The sequence below is a fragment of the Lepisma saccharinum genome, chromosome 14 (assembly GCF_977018435.1).
Source record: "Lepisma saccharinum chromosome 14, izLepSacc3.1, whole genome shotgun sequence".
NCBI lineage: Eukaryota > Metazoa > Arthropoda > Insecta > Zygentoma > Lepismatidae > Lepisma > Lepisma saccharinum.
Window position 1 is genome coordinate 79924800 of NC_139242.1, and position 20694 is coordinate 79945493.

A 20694-nucleotide genomic window follows, 5' to 3' on the forward strand; every position below is an offset into this window, starting at 1 on the left:
AGACAGTTCAGCGGAAGTGCCCGCGCGAGCAACATCGCCGTGCCTCTGCTCGTGAACCGGTGAGTCATCGGGACTCTGGCGTGCTAGACGACGCGAATCGCGTAAATTTTCAAGTTACGTAAAGTTGTTGAATTGAAGGAAAAATGGAAATTCGTCGCGTAAATACGCTAAAGTTATGGTTTTCAAGTGTGAAGAAGTGCTCATCATCGCTGATGCTTCATAGTTGGATACGGGATACTCTTGCATTGACTGAAGACCAGGTATTAAGTATTGAACTGGACCAATACCGTAAGTGTGTATATATTAAGTTAGTGACGCGTCTATTAGGCGAACAGTTAATTAATAAATTTGAAGGGAAGTTAGTTTATTGTGATGAGGATGATGAACATGAAATTAGATTAGACTGGGCTGATAGGACAACTACATTAGTGAGATTACATGTTATACCCATGGAAATAACCGATAGCCATATCCGTACAGTGCTTGCGCAGTATGGTGAAATTATGACCCCTCCGGTGGGCGAGCGATATTAGGATGAGCATATTTATAAAACTCGTACAGGCATTAAGTTAGTGAGAATGGTTCTGAATAAGCCAATCCCGTCCTATGTATCAATACAGGGTATGCAATATTGGGGTCACTTAACACACAGCACGGTTTTGTCCACAACGACGTGGTGCTGTGGGTGAGCGAGTGATACAAGATAACATTGGAGCATGTGCTACTCCTGTAGAAATCCAGCCTAAGCAGTCATTTGCAGCAAAGGTACATAGACCACCTAGCCAACGTTCAGCGCATGAGACGGAGATAAAGGCTGACACACAATTTACAGTGTTGCCACTTCCAATGCAGTTACAAGAAAAAACTGCGAACAATGAACGCGATAAAAACTGCAAATAGAACCGAAAAAAGCTGATGTTTTAGAACGCCAACTGGACTCTACCAAGGAAACACCTCTACCTGTGTCTATCCACAGCAAATCGTGCGCGGAAGAGGTGGTATCTTTAGACAACCTCCACAGTGATGTACGGGATAACGTTTTGGTGAATGACAGTCTGGAAACAACTGATCAAGAGATGCGCGAGTCTGACACTACGAGTAATCGTGAAATGGAGACTGACATATACGAAGCAGGAGGATCCCATACAGAAGATCAACAAAGCAAAGTTCAGTTTGTTGAAGCCACAACAGGTACGAAGGACAATGCCAAAAGAAAATCAAATGTGAAGAGACTCCAGGAACATAAGCAGTTGAAGAAGAAAATAGTACAACAAAATGTGGCACCTAACCACCACCACAAGAAGAATGTGAAGCAGCAGGCAATAGCTCCCTCCCCAGTGCGTATAACATATCCCAAAGTGTGACAAATTTGGCCCCGAGTGTTGATTTACAACCTGTGATCGGATCCAAATTCAGTGTTTCCCCTAGTGTGTCTAGTGAATGTGTGGGTGCAAGTAAACTTGAAAGTCAGAAATAGTATGTGTAAAATGAGTAAAGGTATATGATGTTTGATCAGGTGATTGGTGTGAAATATTCCATACATAGCCAGAGTATAACGTATAGCTATGTTTTTCCTTTTAAGAATCTTTGTGTGTAAGGTAGACCGAAAAACAGTAAAACAATGTACATATTTAACAGTATTGTAAAAGCAAGTGTTTACATATCCATAGTGATTAGACTTGCTAGTATAAACATAAACAAACTACAAAACAAAACAAAGTGCATCGGGGGATTTTCTAATTCAGTCCGTTATAGATATTGCTCTCATTCAAGAAGTAGCAATAACTAATTATGAGTTACCCTCTAGTTATATTGTCTATAATAATTCCACATATTCAGCGCAAGGAACAGCTGTATTGGTTCGAGAGAATATACCTGTATCAAATGTAGAATACCATCCGAGTGGTAGAATTACAACTGTACAAGTGGAAAACCTGTGGATATGTAATCTGTATGCGCCTTCTGGTAGTAATCAAAGGGAGCAACGCAATTACTTTTTCGCAACTGAAGTAGCGACGGAACTTCAAGGTAATAAGCAACATATTATTTGTGGAGGCGATTTTAATTGTGTTTTGATGCCAAAAGACCAGCGCCCTGGATTTAATACATCCAATGCGCTGCAACAGTTGGTAACTGGGTTTCAATGGAAAGATGCATGGTTTGTAAAGGTTAGATTGATTGATTGATTGATTGATTTAGTTTATTTTACTTCCCGTTTTGTGCCTCTTGGCTAATTTGCGAAGATGGGGATGAGTGATGAAATGATGAAATTGATGAATGGACAATCACAAACAACCAAGCCCGACCGGGATTCGAACCCGGGACCCTCGGCGTCGCAGCGCGATGTGCTAACCACTCGGCCACAGGGTCGGGCACATATGTAAAGGATGGGGGTGCTTCACGGCTAGATACACTCATGCTCATAAATTAAGGATAATAGAGGTTTTGGTGCCCCACGATACAGCACTGAAAAAAACTAGTTGTGGGAGCACAGACACATGTTGAACACACAAGAAAGACATCCACATACCCTGTTTAACCCTGTTTATTGCAGAAAACGTGAGAAAAACCAAAGAGAGCACATATGATACAAAGCAAGGGAGATTGTAAATTATTGTTCCACAGTTCTTTGGGCATGTGCACAGGTTTCAGAATGGAATATGATGCCCATGCACATTGACACATGCAGTACAACGGCTTGGCATACTCTGGAGGAGATTGTTGAGCAGCTGCTGGGGTATGGCCTCCCATTCTTGCACCAGTGCCTGTCGGAGCTCCTGAAGAGTCCGAGGAGGTGGAAGACGTGCGGCGACATGTCGGCCTAGATCATCCCAAGCATGTTCGATTGGGTTGAGGTCGGGGGAATAGGCAGGCCACTCCATTCGTATGATGTCTTCTGTTTGAAGGTACTCCTCCACAATAGCAGCTCGGTGTGGCCTGGCATTGTCATCCATCAGGAGGAACGTAGGACCGACTGCACCTCTGAAAAGACGAACGTAGTCTTGCAGAATAACATCCCGGTACACCTGACCTGTTACAGTACCTCTGTCGAAGATATGCAAGTGTGTACGTGAACCCAGGATAATGCCACCCCACACCATGACACCACTACCTCCATACTGGTCCCTTTCGACGATGTTTCCGGGTCGGTATCTGGTTCCTGGTTCAAGCCAGATGGTTACACGACGAGAATCATTGTTGAGACTATACCTGGACTCGTCAGTGAAGAGTACCTGAGACCATTCTTCCATTGTCCGTGTCCATGTGTTCTTTACACCAGTTGTTACGGGCTACGTTGTGACCATGTGACAGTGGAATGCAAATTGCAGGCCTCCGGGCGAATAAACCGTGCCTGTTGAGTCGTCTGTACACAGTGTGTCTGGAAACAACTGTTCCAGTGGCAGCTGCAAGGTCTCGAGCAAGGCCCCCGGCAGTACTCCGTCTGTGTCTCCGGGCACTTACGGTCAGATACCTGTCTTCTCGTGATGTTGTACACTGTGGACGTCCACTGCTGTAGCGCCCAGACACGTTTCCAGTCTGTTGGAATCGTTGCCATAATCGTGAGATGACGCTTTGTGGCACATGGATCACCTGTGACACGACCTGCTGTCTTTGACCCGCCTCTAGCCGCCTAAGTATCCCTCCCCTCATTACATCATCAATATGTGTTTGTTGAGCCATTTCACACAAGCACTCACCATTAGCACAACCGAACACAACTGCACACTTCCTATAGACACTGTACTCTGGTCAGCAGTTTCGCTCCTGTGAGTCATTGGTCTGCTTACAGCGCCACCACACACTGGATCAACGTCATAGTCAACACAGGTTATTTGGTACAGGACCCGGACATCATTTCAAGCTGCAACGTGCACATCAAATATTTATTTGTACAAGATTCAGCATTATCCTTAATTTATGAGCATGAGTGTAGATTTTATGTTTCACCATCAATTATCCCTAATATCACTAATGTTAATATGGTGCCAACTTGCTTCTCAGATCATAGTGGAATTATAATGGCGGTAAACATGCAACTGCCAAATATACAATATGGGTATGGATATTGGAAAATGAATATATATATCTTTATTTGATGATCCACTTTTTGCTGACAAATTCCAAGAGAAATGGAAGTATTGGGAACGATTAAGGGCGAAACAAATAAATAGGGTAACTTCGGTGATTAACGCCACCAATTGGTCATTTCGTTCTAGAACTCATACATTTTTATTGTTAGGAACATGAAAGTTACATGTATAGGAGAATGAACTTTCCTCTATTGTGTAATAATAAAATATTGATTGCACTGTTATAATGAAAGCAATAAAATACTAAATTCTGTGTTAATGCAAAATGGCGTTATTTTCAGACCTGTCGGGTAATAACGCCATGTTCATAATTACAAGTAAAACATTCACATTATCCTAATTACAAGTAAAACATTCACATTTTCTTCACTAAACTGTACTAGGAAAAATAATTACTGTAGTAAGTTATTAGAAAAAAAAGTCTTTTTTTGTCTTTTCGCGATACCCAGTCCCTCAAAGTTCTGCGAGGAACGTGCAGCACATGCTATCTTCTATCCCTTGTTTGATGGCCGCCATAGCTTGCCTCAAGTCATCCACTGACCATTTGGCCCGTATATTTCTACATTTCCTCGCCATTTGAAAGAGGAAATTAGCCGAGAATAAATATCTGTACGCCTCGAAAGTAACTGAGCAAGGATAAACCTATTTTCGAAATCAACATTTCCTTAAATTTGAGTTTAAATTGAGTGGCGTTATACCCCGACACGATGATGGCGTTATTTCCCGAAACAACAGACTGTAGTTTAACCAACTGTTCTAAACTTACGACACCGACCATGAAAACCGTACACACATCATTCACTTACGTAATAAACGTATTGTGTACGTACAGCATTGTTAACATTTAAAATCTAATCCTACAATAGAAAAAACACTCACCTTTGTCGGCGCGATGAAAATGTGGACTCTTTTTCCTCGAAACTCAACTCAAACGTCTACACTGTTCAAAGTGTTTCTCTTAAAAGAAGGTTCGACAATGGCAACCGTTCTTATCAGCAATGCTGCCAGGCACCATTGTTTATGTCACAACGGTGAGTCACACCTTAACTTTACATGCGTCCATGTTTTCAGAGTTGAAACTTTGAAATGGCGTTATTTCCCGCCTGGCGTTATTCACCGAAGTTACCCTATGATTAAGTGGTGGGATGAATATCTAAAGCCAGCTATCACACGATTTTGTAGACAATATTTTAGGGAACGGAACCAGGATTGGAATAATAAATACAATTTTTACTATAAAGTGTTGAGAGAGCTAACTGATGAAGGGGTAAGAGGGGGAAAAGTGCAACAGAACATTAAACAAGTACAGGCAATATTGTTGCAATTACACGCGCAAAAAAGAAGTGGGTGCAAAATACGTAGTAAACTTTTACCTTTTGACCCTCTTGAAATGGCCAATATTAGTCATGTTCTACATGAACGTAATCGTGGAAAACGCCAAACGATTCATAAGATAATAGACGAAGATAATTCGGAACATAGTAATGTGACTGACATAAAGGAAATCTTTTACCGCGCTTATCACTCTAGATTTCAAGGAACAAGTTATGATCCAGCTCAGGAACAAATATTTTTACAACAAGTTCCGGAAATGTTTTCTATTAATGACAACTTGCGGATTGAAGAGACCTTTACAGCTGCTGAGGTGTACGAAGCGATTCTAGGAATGAAGAATAACGCATCGCCGGGAATAGATGGTATTTCCATAGAATTTTATACAAGATTTTGGTCACTTGTAGGTAATATTGTGACAGACTGGATAAATGCAGTATATAATCAACACTGCTTGGGAAGGACGAGCAATACAGGTGTAATCGTACTGATTCCCAAAGTTCCTAACCCTACGATAGTAAAACACTATAGACCTATATTTTGTTGTGCACGGATTATAACATTTTTGCACGATGTTTACTTCGTCGTCTTTTGCCCTATATGGAAAGAATGATCGGTGTCCATCAATACTGTTATGGTAATAATAGATCGATCTTTACTGTTTTACAGACAATTCGTGATGTCATAACTAGTTATAGACATACGACCATACAAGGTCACCATGGTATAGTAGCATTGGATTTTCAAAATGCTTTTGATACTGTACAGCACGAATTTGTATATGCTGTATTTTTAAGGATCGGTTGTAGTCCAAAATTTGTAAATGCGATTAAGAGTTTATATACTGATGCCAAATCGTGTGTAAAAATCAATGGTTTTTTAACTAAGACCTTTCCTATACAAAGGGGTGTCAGACAAGGTGATCCCATGTCTATGATAAGTTTTTGTGTAGTGTTATGCAATTTTTAAAAGTACTTGAAATGCAATTGCAGGGGTTAAATATTTACTCAACAACGATAAAATTATTAGGTTATGCTGATGATGTCACTGTTTGTGAAATTGCCGACAGATATGGAAATACTTGAAAATGTGATAGAAAAGTACAGCTCGGTGGCTGGCCTAAAGCTTAACTATAATAACACTCATTGGATGCACTTAGATGATGCAAACCACTCGTATCAAAACGATAAAATTCAAAAAGTAAATGCACTGAAAATACTTGGAATATTTTTTACCCACTCTTTACAAGAAATGATTGCTCAAAATTATTCAACATGTATTGCTGGCCTGAAAAGTGTGCTTAAACAAAACAAACTTCGTGCCGTTAGCTTGGTTGCCAGGGTAGCGTTTGTAAATATTTATGCGAGTTCAAAGCTCTGGTTTGTGGCACGAGTGCTTCCGATGAGGAAATTGGATTTTGTACAGATAAGGAGTGCAAGAAACTGGTTTGTTTGGGCACACCAAATGCTGCGGGTGAGTCACGAGAATGTGTGTCTACCGGTACGGTACGGAGGACTTGGCCTGACTCACGTCGAGTTAAAAAGCCAAGCTCTCCGCGTACAAGCAGATATGTCAATGTTATTAAACTTCCCAGACAGTTAAACGGGTGTCATACTTAAGCAGATTTTGGACACCATACCATTGCAGTCTCCGATCGCTATAGCAACGGTGCCACCGCATTATAAATATTTACAAGAATCAGTGCTAGAAATTTGTTATATACTACTTTCAGCGAAACCTCTTGAAATACCAAAAGTATCTCAATTATACAAGTCACGTTGTTTGGCAACACTGCCTAGCTGCAAGATAATGATTAAACAACCAACCCATCCCTGGCACAAAATATGGAACAATGTTCAAGCACCACATTTATCGCCCTTGGTAAAATCTGCGTGGTACTGTGTGGTACAGGATATAGTGGTGACGGAAGAGAAATTACATAAATTAAAACTGTTACAAGACCAAGTATGTGGTAGGTGAAAGCAAAATGGTTAGATTTCACACTGGCTAAGTGAATGCATACGGACACGTGAAACATGGAAATATCTATGTGTGTTATTAGGAAAAAATTGTCGCACCCATCCCAATGCGTTTACTGTGCATAACATAATGTTAACTACGTTTTCGTATTTTCCATGTACTAAATTGCGTAGTGTACAATGGTTGGTTGGACATTATATATTGTTTGTCTGCATATATAAAGATATAGATTTTCATGATCAATTTTTAATATATGTTAAACAGGAATATCATAAAGTGTCTCAAGATAATATAAAAATATTATTCGCACATTTTTTAAAGGTGCTGATGGAATGTTAAAAGAACTATTGTAATCCAAAACCTGTAAAATTACTGTATGAAAGAAAAATTGTAAATCAATAATAATAATAATAATAATAATAAGGGGTTAGCACATCGCGCTGCGACGCCAAGGGTCCCGGGTTCGAATCCCTCTCGGGCTTGGTTGTTTGTGAAAGTCCATTCATCAATTTCATCATTTTATAACTCATCCCCATTTTTCAAATTAGCCAAGTGGCACAAAACGCAAAGTAAAATAAACTATAAACTCAATCAATCAATCATGCCGCATATTACAGAACAATTTTCATTACTTTCTATTATTTTCTGACACTATTGTCTTTTGAAATATCAAATAATGAATAAAATTAACATTTTGTATGTTACGGTTGACAAGATTTCAAACCGGCCTCCGTGACAGAGTTCTTATTACAACGTACTACGACGCCAGGGGTCCCGGGTTCGAATCCAGGCCTCGGCATGGTTGTTGTTTGTGAATGTCCCTTCATCAATGTAATCAAATAATCACTCATCGTCACCTTTACGATTAGCCAAAAGTGACAAATAATCGATTGAAAATAATACAAATCAATCAATCAATCAATCAAAATTTCAAGGTATGACGTTGTATGCTTTTTGCAATAGTCCTTTCTATGTTATTGATTAATATTGTGTGCACATATATTTTCTAACCTTTGTAATACAAATACACTACGAGCATACACTCGAACATCCAGTACCTTATTACGATTGACGCAAATCTTTAATTAATCATTAAAATGTAATAGTTATATTCACCAGACTCTTACATTCAAAATTTACACCTCATTGACAGAAACACCTCACCCTTCAGTGCCAAGAAATGTATTATATGCACGCGAAAGGCCGACAACGTTAAAGCTAGCTATAATTACTTTTGATCATAGATTACGAACACATATATTTAGCTCAATGAAACATAAATACAAGTATCTTTCTTACCCATACTTTCAACAGTTTCAAAGTAAGGACACAGGCAATTTTCTGTCGTGTGCAAGGAAAACATCAAGTCAATAACATCGAACTATGCAAATGTCATTCCGAACTATGCAAATGATATATTGTTCAGTTTCTTTCCACGAAGGATCAAAATAGACATGAGGTTAATTAATATGAATCATTCGTTGTCTCCTATTCTGTACACAGCATTAAGTATGTGACCGTTAGGGAACACGCAATGTCATTATATGGGTAGGAAAGCAAAGAGACATGTCACAAAAAAGGGATAGTTACACCAAGGAAAGAGGACAATATAAAGTGTGCCAAAATCGAATCAACATGACAAAATACTGGTACGGTATCTATAAACTACAGGTGTAGGAAAGAAAATTCATTTGAGGGTATTTTGCTGTCAGTGCATGCGAGAAATAATAAATTTAATTCCGGAACGTAAGTATAAAAAGTTGTAGGTTTTGTTGTATTGAATAGCATAGTTATATATTTGAAATTAAATATGTAGGTTACAAATTATTTATCGAAAGATATCTTCATAATACTATATCAACACACACACACACATATATTGTTGTCCACTCGCAGGGCGTCTGACCGTGACACAGGGAATTTGGCTTCGATTCTCGGAGTGGGTGATTTCAGGTTGGATTGGTGGAAACTTTTCCAGGAATGTCACTACATGGATCGAATCTGAGGTACACTCATCATTTAACACCTTGAGACAGGGTGGGGTTAGTCACCCGGAGTGTGGTGCTGATCATATCACTACCACAATGACACAGATTGTGCTTTCACGTCATATTAATTGTGCATGTTGTGTGTATATGTGTGTATACATATACACATGTTTATGGGGGAATTGGTGTGTTCACAAGGTAGAAAGGTAAAGTGTTCCCCTGTGCTTAGCACCACGCTATGAAGGCGTATAGAGGGTGTGGGGGTAACGCCCCACACTTTCTTGATCCGGTCGTGAGCGGGGGTGATGTGATCAGCATCACGCCCCTGACCGCCTTTACCCCCAAGGGTTTCCCACAGGTACCCATGTTATTCGACGCTGGGTGGGCTCCGGGGTCGCTTCTAACGTTAGAAAAGTTCCCGGATTTGAACCGGCCGGGGATCAAACCCGGGACCTTTAGCATGGTAGTCAGACGCGTTACCAACTTTCTTTTTTTTAAAAGGAAATACCCCCTACACAGAGGTATCTCCCACCATTCACACATTTTCTCACTTTTACACTTTTTCAATTGTTACAGCCACCGCGGCCACAAGGTAAAACTGATTTCGTTTTCTCGACAAAATTTAACATTCCAACAAAAGTTTTATTGTGAATGGAGAAAACGCAGATTCATTTCTCTGTACACTGGAAATAATATGAACGCCAATAATACTTTCACGGTGTACATTTATTCTTTCACAACTTTTTCTCTTGTCGCTTGTTCAGCGCCTTTACCGACTGCTCTCCTCGCCCTTGTGAACATGAGTCATTTTTCATACGTTCTTTAGCATGAATCCTATCTTCATGCCGTAAATTCTGAACATAAATAATAAAATATATAAATATAGCAATCGATGTATAATGTCTTTCCATTACTGCTCTTGAAAAAACATAACATGACAAGTAATTGCAATTGTCGATAATTACGATCAATACTGGTGAATATGTTGTCATTTCCTTTGTTTGTTCTGTATTGACCTTATCCTGCTATATATAGCTGTAATATATAACTGTATCAGTACCCTGTTGATCGACAGAATCAACGATACAACCTGTAATTAAGTTCCCAATACTTTTATTTGCAGATTCTCTCCTGCATTAATGTCTGGCTTCCTGGTACTTCTCCTGATAGCAACAGAGGTTTCTTATAATGTATATGGCAATTTAAATAATATTCGCTTAAGCGTTAAACCATCTTCCAGCATGAACTCAAAGTGCGTCTCTCGTATACTCAGTAAGACAAGTCAAAATATTGTCTTCATCAAGGAACTAACCTTCAAAATGATAATCAACGAATTAACGGTGTATGACCGATCTTTTGACTTACCTGTAACTATAGTGAGTGATGAGATGATGAACAAGAGTATCCAACAAAATATAAATGTACGTTCGGCCACTTATATAACATATACAAGAATGAGCATCGATTATAACATGAATATTTTTTCGAACATTAATTTCTGGAATTCAAAGCTACAATTGTTTATTCTTCTTGAAGAAGAAATTGGAGAAGATCAATTGTTTACAATGTTTGAAGCCATGCTGCAACTCAAGGTAACGAATGTTGTGGTCGGTTACAGTTCACAATTCAATATGCATTTTTACACGTATCATCCATTCTCCCCTAATAAGTGTCACAAACCAAGTTTATTACAGGTGGACTTGTGCAATGAGGACACAAAGTGCAACATTGGAGCTGTTTTTTCAGACAAATCTGCCAATTTACACCAATGTCCTTTACACATAAGCACATTCCACCACCCACCACACGTAGACATGAGTTCTGAAAGCGCTCTAGGAGGACTTGAAGGTAAAGTGCTTTCAACATTAGAAGATCTCATGAACTTTACGTCCATAGTCTCATCCCCTGTGGACAAGATGCTACAAGGTAAGAGACTGAGAAACAACACATGGGTTGGAGTGTTAGGAGATGTTCTGTATGGGAGAGCAGATATGGGCTTAGGTGCTCTGCAGCCAAGCAAAGTCATAATCGACGTTCTAGATGTAGTTGACGAATCGGACACCATAGACGTCGTGTGGGCCGTTCCAAAAGCTAGACGTTTGCCTCATTGGAAAAGTATTATCTTACCATTTAGTGTGCATATGTGGGTGTGGGTGATTTCAACCCACATTATCTTCACGACATTTCTTACAGTAACAAAGAGATACTTGCAAGACGAAAGAAGTAGAATTCTACAGGATCCAATTTTGTTGTTTGGTGTACTTCTTGGCGTTTCTCTTCCTGCAAAACCTAACAAAGTGTTATTAAGGCTTCTATTCGTAAAATGGGTTTGCTACTCTCTAATCATTTGCACAGCATACTGTAGTTCATTGTTTAGTTTCCTGACAACACCTCTCTATGAATATCAAATAAATACAATGCGCGATATATTACAAAGCGGCATGAACTTTGGTAGCACGGCTGCCACTAAAAGATATTTCACTAACGGCAATGATGATATTTCAAAATCAGTGGCTGAGAGATTCACTGAACTCACTTTTCCCCCTCATGGCTTCCACAGGACAGCTACAAAAGGAGATTTCGTGGTCGCTATATCTTCCATCTTTGTCAAGTACGCCATCAGCAGGCAATACGTGGATGAAGAAGGCATTCCACTTGTTCATATATCGACTGATAAAGTACTTACTTTCTTCAGGATAATTGTGTTACAAAAACATTCCTTGCTGCTCAACAGATTCCAGAAAATAGCTCGAAGAATCTTTGAATCCGGTTTAAGAAGGAAATGGGAGAGAGACATTCTCTCGCAGTCCACATTACGTAGGAGGAAACCAGATGTTTTACCTCTCTCCAAAGAGCATATGCTTGGTGTGTTCCTTGCTTTGTCTCTGGGGCTGTCTTTCAGTCTTCTAGTCTTTATTCTTGAGTTTTTATACCTCTCATATATTATAATTATTAGGGAACGTATTTTAAGGTTTTCAGGACATGAGAGCAAGTAAAATGAACAGATTGTGTTGCACCCTTTCGTGAGATTAGCACATTTATCCACTTTTTATCTCCCCTTTAATGATTCAGCAACTTTTTCCTTCCTTTTATTTCATGTTTTGTTAAAAAATCTGGACAGAAAAATAAATGATTTTCACTCGTCTTGAGCAGCTAAATAAAATCCTCTAGTCCATTTTGTAGAGCAGAACGATACCTATGAAATGGTATAATATAATAATTGCAGCCAAAATAGTTCCCAAAATAATGTAGCCAAACCTGCTAGAGCAAACACAAACTTCAAAAAAACCTATTAGGTAGAACTACAGTTCTCTACGCGATCCGCGCGCATTATATACAGAAGGAGCTGTAAAAAAAGAGCATTAAATAAAGACATTTTATCGGCACCTTTTTTTGCGCATTTTTGAAAATATTTTCAGAATATTTTATTTCATTTCCCTAATAATTATTTACGATAGGTCACACTAAAAGTTTTTAGACACGCGCAAGTAAAACACTGGAGACCAAAAGTATGAATAATTTTTCAAAGTATTCTCCATGACAGTTGATACACTTGTTCATCCGCTCAAACCAAGTGTGAAAGCTCTGGGACCACACATCTGCAGGCACCTCTTGAATGCACTGAACGAAGGCGGTGACTGCCTCGTCGGGAGTAGGAAATGAAGAACCCCGTAATGTATCCTTGATTTTAGGGAACAGGAAGAAACACAAGGGGCGAGGTCGGGACTGTAAGGAGGATGAGTCATTTCTTCGATGTTTGAGGCTTTGAAGAATTCAATTGTTCGTACTGCTGTATGGCTGCGCGCATTGTCTTGATGCACAATAATGCGACTTCGTGGGCGTTTTTTACGAACTTTCCGTTGCAACTTAGCTGTAAAAAAGGCCCATTTACTCATATTCGACACGCTCAACCTCAACTGCATAAAGCAGGATCTACCATACAGAGGGACAGTGAAAGCAAGCTGTTATCAGAGTCCATTATTCTAGGAAATTAGTTACGAAGTCAAAACCAGAAACTTAGATCTTTTCCTTTTTACTTTAACAGTGCAAAGGTAGTTTTATAGGATGGTAACAATCAAAAAGTAAATATATTCCCTTTCTTTATATATCCATAATCACACAACTGTATGATATGCAACTTAAATTTATATTCTACAACTTAAATTGACAAATAATTAGGGGTCAATGCGTGTATAGTGAATGCGGCCATACGACCGAGAATTCTAAGAATAGGTTCCTCAATACCCAAACTAATATTCAGCACATTTAGTACATTGTGGGCAGAGGGTTATACCGTACGATCTCCGGTAAACAAACCGTAGTGTACCATTCAGCATTAACGGTCCGACATCCCTGTAGCGGCACTGTTGCAACATGGCCCGTCCGACTGAAGAAAGTGGCAACCATTTGTTTGCCAACACTTCGTCCCTTCCTGACTTTTGTTGGTGGATCTTCATCCGGGAAGATCCACTGCGTCTACTGTCGTTTGCTCTCGGGTTCATAACAGTACACCCAAGTTTCGTCACCTGTTACGATGTCATACACTGCATTTGATTGTCCTTGGTTAAATTTGTCCAGCATTTTCATGCACCATGTGATCCGTGCCTGCTTTTGCTCCTGAGTAAGATGGTGTGGGATCCATCTGGCACAGAGCTTCCTGACACCAAGGCGGTCATGCAGGATCGTTTGAACCTGACTCATACCAATACCCAGTGTTGCACTAATAACTGCATATGTCACCCGGTTATCCTCCTCTATCATGCGACGCACTCTGTCGACGTTTTCTTGAGAAGTTGCTGTCACAGGACGACCATCACGTAATTCATCACTGAGTTTCTGACGTCCAAGTCGAAATTCTAAAAACCAATTAAACACAGTCGCACGGCATGGGGCTTCCTCCTGAAATGCATTTCGGAGCCTTTCATAACATTGCTGCTGCGTTAAACCTTCTCGAAAATCGTAAAAAATCATTGCTCTGAAGTGCTCCCGTGTTAAATCCATTTTACTGTACACACACGACAATAATTGACTAATTTCTGGCACACAACAATTAACAACTATAAATTCTGCAGCATTATCACACTTCACAGACTACTAACTTCAACATATCCTAGAGACAATGTATTGCTGCAATCAGTGTTGCCGCATCTATAAACTTTTAGTGTCACCCACGTATTATTTGATAATTACTTACTATGATATACACGTTTACTGGACGTTCTATGCCTCTAACATTCATCAAGAATTTCATGAAGAAAAATATAATACTAGAGAGCATTCCCTGACATTCGCTACGAGACTCGGCGGCAAGCTGCCCGGCATCAGCGCTTGTCTTTCCCGGTGAACGGGTCAGCGACAGTCGCTAGAGTCGGCTAATAAAATTACAGTTTTCATATTGTGTACTAACCTTGACTACAGAAGGTGTTGAAAATGATGTCTCTCTGCTGCAACACATTCCTGGCATCTCCGAAGGAAATTCGCATTTACACGTGCAAGTTCGTCTACTGTAATTCTACCGATTTTTCGTACAATACTCTCTTTTAACTCACGGATGGTGTGCGGATTGTCTTTGTATACTTTGTTTTTTAGATTTCCCCATTTTTCTTTCCACTTTTATTCAGAACTGACCCTGTTACTCTAAACGTTTTTACGAGGTTTAATATAAGCGACTGTCGCGGACCCGTTAACCGGAAAGACAAGCGCTGATGCCGGGCCGCTTGTCGCCGAGACTCGTAGCGAATGTCAGGAAATGCTCTGTACAAAGGAAACATGGTAATGGTTGTATAGGGTCTATCAATTTGAACGTCAGTTCTTTAAAATTAGATAGATAATGACATAATTTTTCTCTTTATTTTGAAGAGTAAACAATGGCATTATGTTTTGAACAGTATGTTGTTCAAATGTTCTCTGCTTCGGTGGGTGAAGTGGATTCTGAATGTTCAATTTTCCAGCACGTCTGCACACAATAAGCTGTAGTAGTAGTTAAGGCGTTTTGGATCACCACATCCGGTGTCATGTTACATCCTGTGGCCGTGGTTGAGAGTAGGGATTACTGACGCATCAAAAATTTGATCCTTTGTTGACCTTGAAGACATCCGTTCTCAGAGCCAGGTGCTGAGGTGGAAATAGGAGGAAGGTAATTGACCCCTGCTGATGTCGTTTCTGAGTGTTTACTAACCTAACATTTGTGTGTGTGGAGATTATGCGCCCGCATTCAGCGTGAATGCTGAAACGTAAAGACATGACGAAACCTGATTTAAAAATGGCGGCGCAGTTGTTGTATCCCGAAAGCCTAGTGGTTAAGGTTATTGCTTTGTAATGAAGGGTGTCGATTGATTGATTGAGTTGGTGTTTTTAACTCCACTTAATGCACGTTAAGGCTAATCGGGGGCTAGACCTACAGTATAAAAGGGGGGATTGGAAGCACTATGTGCCTCCACCGGGAATCCAACCCGGAACCTATTGAACACAAGGCAACGACGCTACCACTGCGTCATCGGGGAGGCAATTTGTGAAGGGTGTCGAGTGTTCGATTTCGGTTGAGATTAGCCTGTGTGAGCTAAACACAATGGTGAAGATGGCAGTTAAAAGCGAGTGTTTAATGTTGTCGCCTGGTAATGAAGAGGTTCCGAGTTCGATTCAGTACGTAGTCAAATGGAGTCATTTGTTTTTGTGCGCCATTATAGGTCCCGATTAGACCAACTGTGCATAAATAGATTTTGAATAAAAACAATATGGCGGCGGTGGCGCGCCGCGGCGCGGATGTTGTTTTTAATTCTTCGCGGAAGCCGGCGGCGCGGTTGTTGTTTCTAATTTGCACGGGCGGCGGCGGCGCAGCGCGGATGTTGTTTTTTTTGCGCGCGCGGCGGCGGCGCAGCACGGATGTTGTTTTTTATTTTGCGCGCGCGGCGGCTGCGCAGCAAGGATGTTGTTTTCTTTTTTGCGCAGGCGGCGGCAGCACGGCACAGCGCTGATGTTGCTTTTTATTTTGCGAGGGCGACAGAGGCGCAGCGTGGATGTTGTTTTTACGTATATTGCGCGGGAGGCGGTGGCGGCGGCGGCGCAGCTCGGCGCGGATGTTATTTTTATTTTGCGAAGATGTTGTTTTTTATTTTGCGCGTGCGGCGGCGGCAGCGCAAAGCGGCGCGGATGTTCTATCTTTGCGCGGGCGACTGCGGCGCGTGCGGCACGGATGTTGTTTTTTATTTTGCGCGGGCGGCGGAGGCACGGCGCAGCGCGAATGTTGTTTTTGATTTTGATGGATGTTGTTTTTGATGGCGGTGGCGCAGCGCGGATGTTGCTTTGATTCCGCGATATGGAATATTAGTTTAAAAATAAACGATTTATATATAAAAAAGAAACATCCGCACCACGCCGCTGCCACCCGCGCAAAATAAAAATAACATCCGCGCCGTGCCGCGCCGCGCCGCTCTGCCGCTGCCTGCACAAAATAAAAAATAAACTTCCACGCTGTGCCGCCGCCGCCCGCACAAAATAAAGAACAAAATGCGCGAGGCGCCGCGCCGGTCTGCTGATGCCTGGGCAAAATATAAAACAACTTCCGCGCCACCGCAGACCGTTAAAAAAAAAAAACATTAGCGCCGCTCCGCCGCTGCCCGCGCAAATTAAAAAAAACATCCGCGCCGCGCCACCGCCGCCCGCTCAATACAAATAAACAACATCCGCGCAGCTGCCGCCGCCTTCGCAAAACAATAAAAAAAGACATCCGCGCCGTGCTGCAGCCGCACAAAATAAAAAACAACATCCGATCTGCGCAGCCGCCGCCCGCGAAAAATGGAAAACAAGATCTGCGCCGCGCCGCCGCCGCCCGCGCAAAATAAAGAAAACATCCGCGCTGCGCCGCCGATGCCCGCTCAAAATGAGAACAACATCCTCGATACGCTGCGCCGCTCCCGCCAGCTCAAAAACACAATAATAATGGGGGAACCCCCGAATGTATCCTAACTTCCACCCGCATACATTCGAGGGTATGCGCAATGTCCCAGTGCCTCTGAGATAAACTGGGACGGCAGTTGCTCGTATTACGGTTCACCCATTATTGTTGCACACTACCTTTATTTAAATTATCCATTAATACAGTACACACGCACACACACACACACACACACACACACACACACACACACACGTATATATATATATATATATATATATATATATATATATATATAAAACAAATATAAGAAGGAAAAAAACAAAAAAGAAAACATATAACACATACATATTCATGATTCCCATTACAGTGATTTGACGAAGGGATGCCCACAGGGCTCAGTGTTGGGTCCTCACCTGTGGAATATTAACTTAGAACCTTGTCTTCGTACCCATGGTGAGAATCCGGACGTGATCAGAGTTATAGCCTACGCGGATGATATCGTCCTGGTCTGCGCTGACGACTCGAGAGCTAAGGTGGAACGCAAGGCAAACAATGCTTTAAAAGCCTTGGGAGACTGGTGCAGAGACGCTAAACTAGAACTGTCGGCAGAGAAGACTAAATATCTTATCGCTAAAGGCCATCTTAGCACCAGCAGGAATCCATCCATGAGTCATTCCATGCGAAATCAACACAGCCTTTGACCTGATCATCTCCGATTTTCATGAAATTTGTGGAATTGAAACTATGCATAGAACTTGGTAAGTATGAACATTTTTAGTTTCGTGCGTCTTGTAATTGTTAAATTATTCAAGGTTAAAGTTAGCATACCTTTGGATAAAAATATAATTTTGTCACGTGACCTTGACTTTTGACCTTGAATATCTCAAAACATGTCATCACCAAAAATCGTGAAAAAAATGTATTTGGTCCCTTATTCCATACTATAAAACATAAAAAAAATCATTCTGGGACTGCAATGGGATCAGAAGATACAAAATAATATGTGTAACTATGTGACTGATAAAAGCCCGATTACATGAACTATGAAGAGTCAAATATCCCTTAACACTCCCTACAAAATGTGAAGGAGTTATCCTGGGTATAATTGGTCATGAAAGAAATAGGTTAGGCACAGTGAGATCCCTAGCCGTGTGTGTCAAGTACAGGTCTGGCATATTATTGACCGCAATATTGAATTCAACGCAAAAATTTCAAAGGAAAGGGGGTGATGTGATATATCAAATGAGGCTAGAATTTCACGAGAAATGAAATGACGAAGTATTTTCCAACGTATCTTACGCCAGCAAAAAGTTATACACATATCTTTCACTTACGATATATGCACATTACAATGTTGTCAATGTTCCTGTGAGCACACTCGTTGACGTCTCTCACACTCGCATAGAACATTTGGTAATCTGGCATGTGCAACAACATCGCAAGCAGCAACTATACCTTTTCCCAGATTGACAATATCAGCGACTTTTAGTGCATGCACCATTCTCTTCAAATGTTTCTGAAGGTAAAAGTCCTCCTAAGATGTTAGATCTGGGGAATGTGCAGGCCTTTTAATAGATCCCCGTGTGCCCATCAATCTACCTAGAAAATTACCATGAAGAAATTGCGAAAATGTCTACATAGTGTGGTCACACTCTGTCCTGTTTCAAAACTCTCGATAAGTGCCATATCCCGTAAGCAAGAGTAGTAATGCACCCCTTTTGAAGTCGATAAATCAATTGATTGGAAAAGATCGATCAAAGATCAATTGATGACGCAGCAGTTTTTTTTGTGACGTCACAAAATGGGCGTGGCTTATTTTGTAAGGATGATTTTGATTGGTTGTGACGTCATAAATGGGCGGGGCTTATTTTGTAAGGAGTGTTTTGATTGGTTGGAGGAATTCGGGTTTTTCCCGCGGGAGTTTCCGGTGTCTGAAAACAGATGGCGTTGATGAGTCAGAAAGTGTGGGGTGGGGAGGAGGAAAAGTACGCGGTGACGGTTGGTTTTCTCGGAATTGGAGTACGTGTTTTCGGGGTCTGAAAACAGATGGCGTTGATGAGTCAGAAAGTCTGGGTTGGGGAGGAGGAAAAGTATGCGACGCGGTGACGGTTGGTTTTCTCGGAATTGGAGTACGTGTTTCCGGTGTCTGAAAACAGATAGCGTTGATGAGTCAGAAAGATGACGTTGATGAGTCAGAAAGTCTGGGTTGGGAGGAGGAAAAGTAGGCGACGCGATGACGGTTGGTTTTCTGGTAATTGGAGTACGTGTTTCCGGTGTCTGAAAACAGATGGTGTTGATGAGTCAGAAATTCTGGGAATTTGGGTGTTTCCGTTGTTTGAAGAGAGATGGCGTTCATGAGTCATTGTTGGGAGGAGGTGTTTTTCTCGGGCGGCCGTTGATGAATTTGAGTGATGGAGAAACGGCAAAAAGAGAAAAAGGAGAGAGAGCGTCTAGATGTAAAGAAAATAAATAGAGTAAAAAAAGTACGTTTCACGGAGGGGGTGACTGTGCATAGTGTACCAGGCCAGGAAGAAGATAGGAGAGGCACGTGGGCGTTGGATGCTCTGCGCAAAACAATGCGCGCCGAATATAATTCGAAAATACGTCACGGAGACAGTACTATATAAAAAAGAAAAATTGTGTACGTACCGCAGAACAGTTGATCGAAGCCTACCGATCGGAGATCATAACCGAGACTGGCACATCTGTTGCGAGAGTGAAGAAAATTGAAAAGGTAAGAGACAAATATTTAGTTTTAATGTTCTACCTAGAACAATGCAAACCGTTGGTCAAAGACTATCATCACCTTCACACAGTGAGAATCGTAAACATAAATACATATTTCTTTTGAAGCAGACAGCTGGAAAGGTGTGAAAATAAAAACGGTACCTGTGTCATCAACAGTTTAATGCAGAAGAGGATGACGTTTAACAGTGATCGATGGTGGGGGGGTCGGCTCCCGGTCCTCTTCTGCTGGGGGTGGGAGAGGGGGCGTATAGCGTCCATCCTACTCTTCTTCAACCACATCGGTGAAGTCGTCCTCTTCTTCCTGCTCTGACAAAACAGGAGAAACAGTAGGAGAAATAGAAGGAGAAACAGGAGGCACCAGTTGACGCTGCCGATTGGCTCTAGCGTCACTTCGGTTACGCATTCTGAAAAACAAAATATAAGAATTAAAATATATTCCGTTCCATGTAGATATCGGCTAGAAAGAAAAGTTATCAGATGTGTAGCATATATAATCGGAAAAACAGCATGCTAGAATAAACGATGTTATCAGAAATAAACTGAAAAAATAATTACCTGGCTCTATACCGACGGAGATTGGCGTGGAGCCTTTGCCTGTTCTGGGTACGTCGATCCCGGAAAATAGCGGAGTCACGCTGTTGGGCCTCCTCAATTCTAT

General features: G+C 41.2%; 1 protein-coding gene across 1 annotated transcript; it reads left to right on the forward strand.

Annotated features, from left to right (window-relative positions):
• The first annotated feature begins 11205 nt into the window (after nt 1-11205).
• Nucleotides 11206-12387, forward strand: LOC145998420 (glutamate receptor ionotropic, delta-1-like). Its single transcript, XM_083134827.1, has one exon. It carries the CDS (start codon nt 11206-11208, stop codon nt 12385-12387), a length of 1182 nt encoding a protein of 393 aa, XP_082990953.1.
• Nucleotides 12388-20694: the final 8307 nt, after the last annotated feature.

What these genes read in the sequence shown, in the direction of transcription:
- LOC145998420 (XM_083134827.1), top strand. Translation starts at nt 11,206, where the DNA reads ATGAGTTCTGAAAGCGCTCTAGGAGGACTTGAAGGTAAAGTGCTTTCA.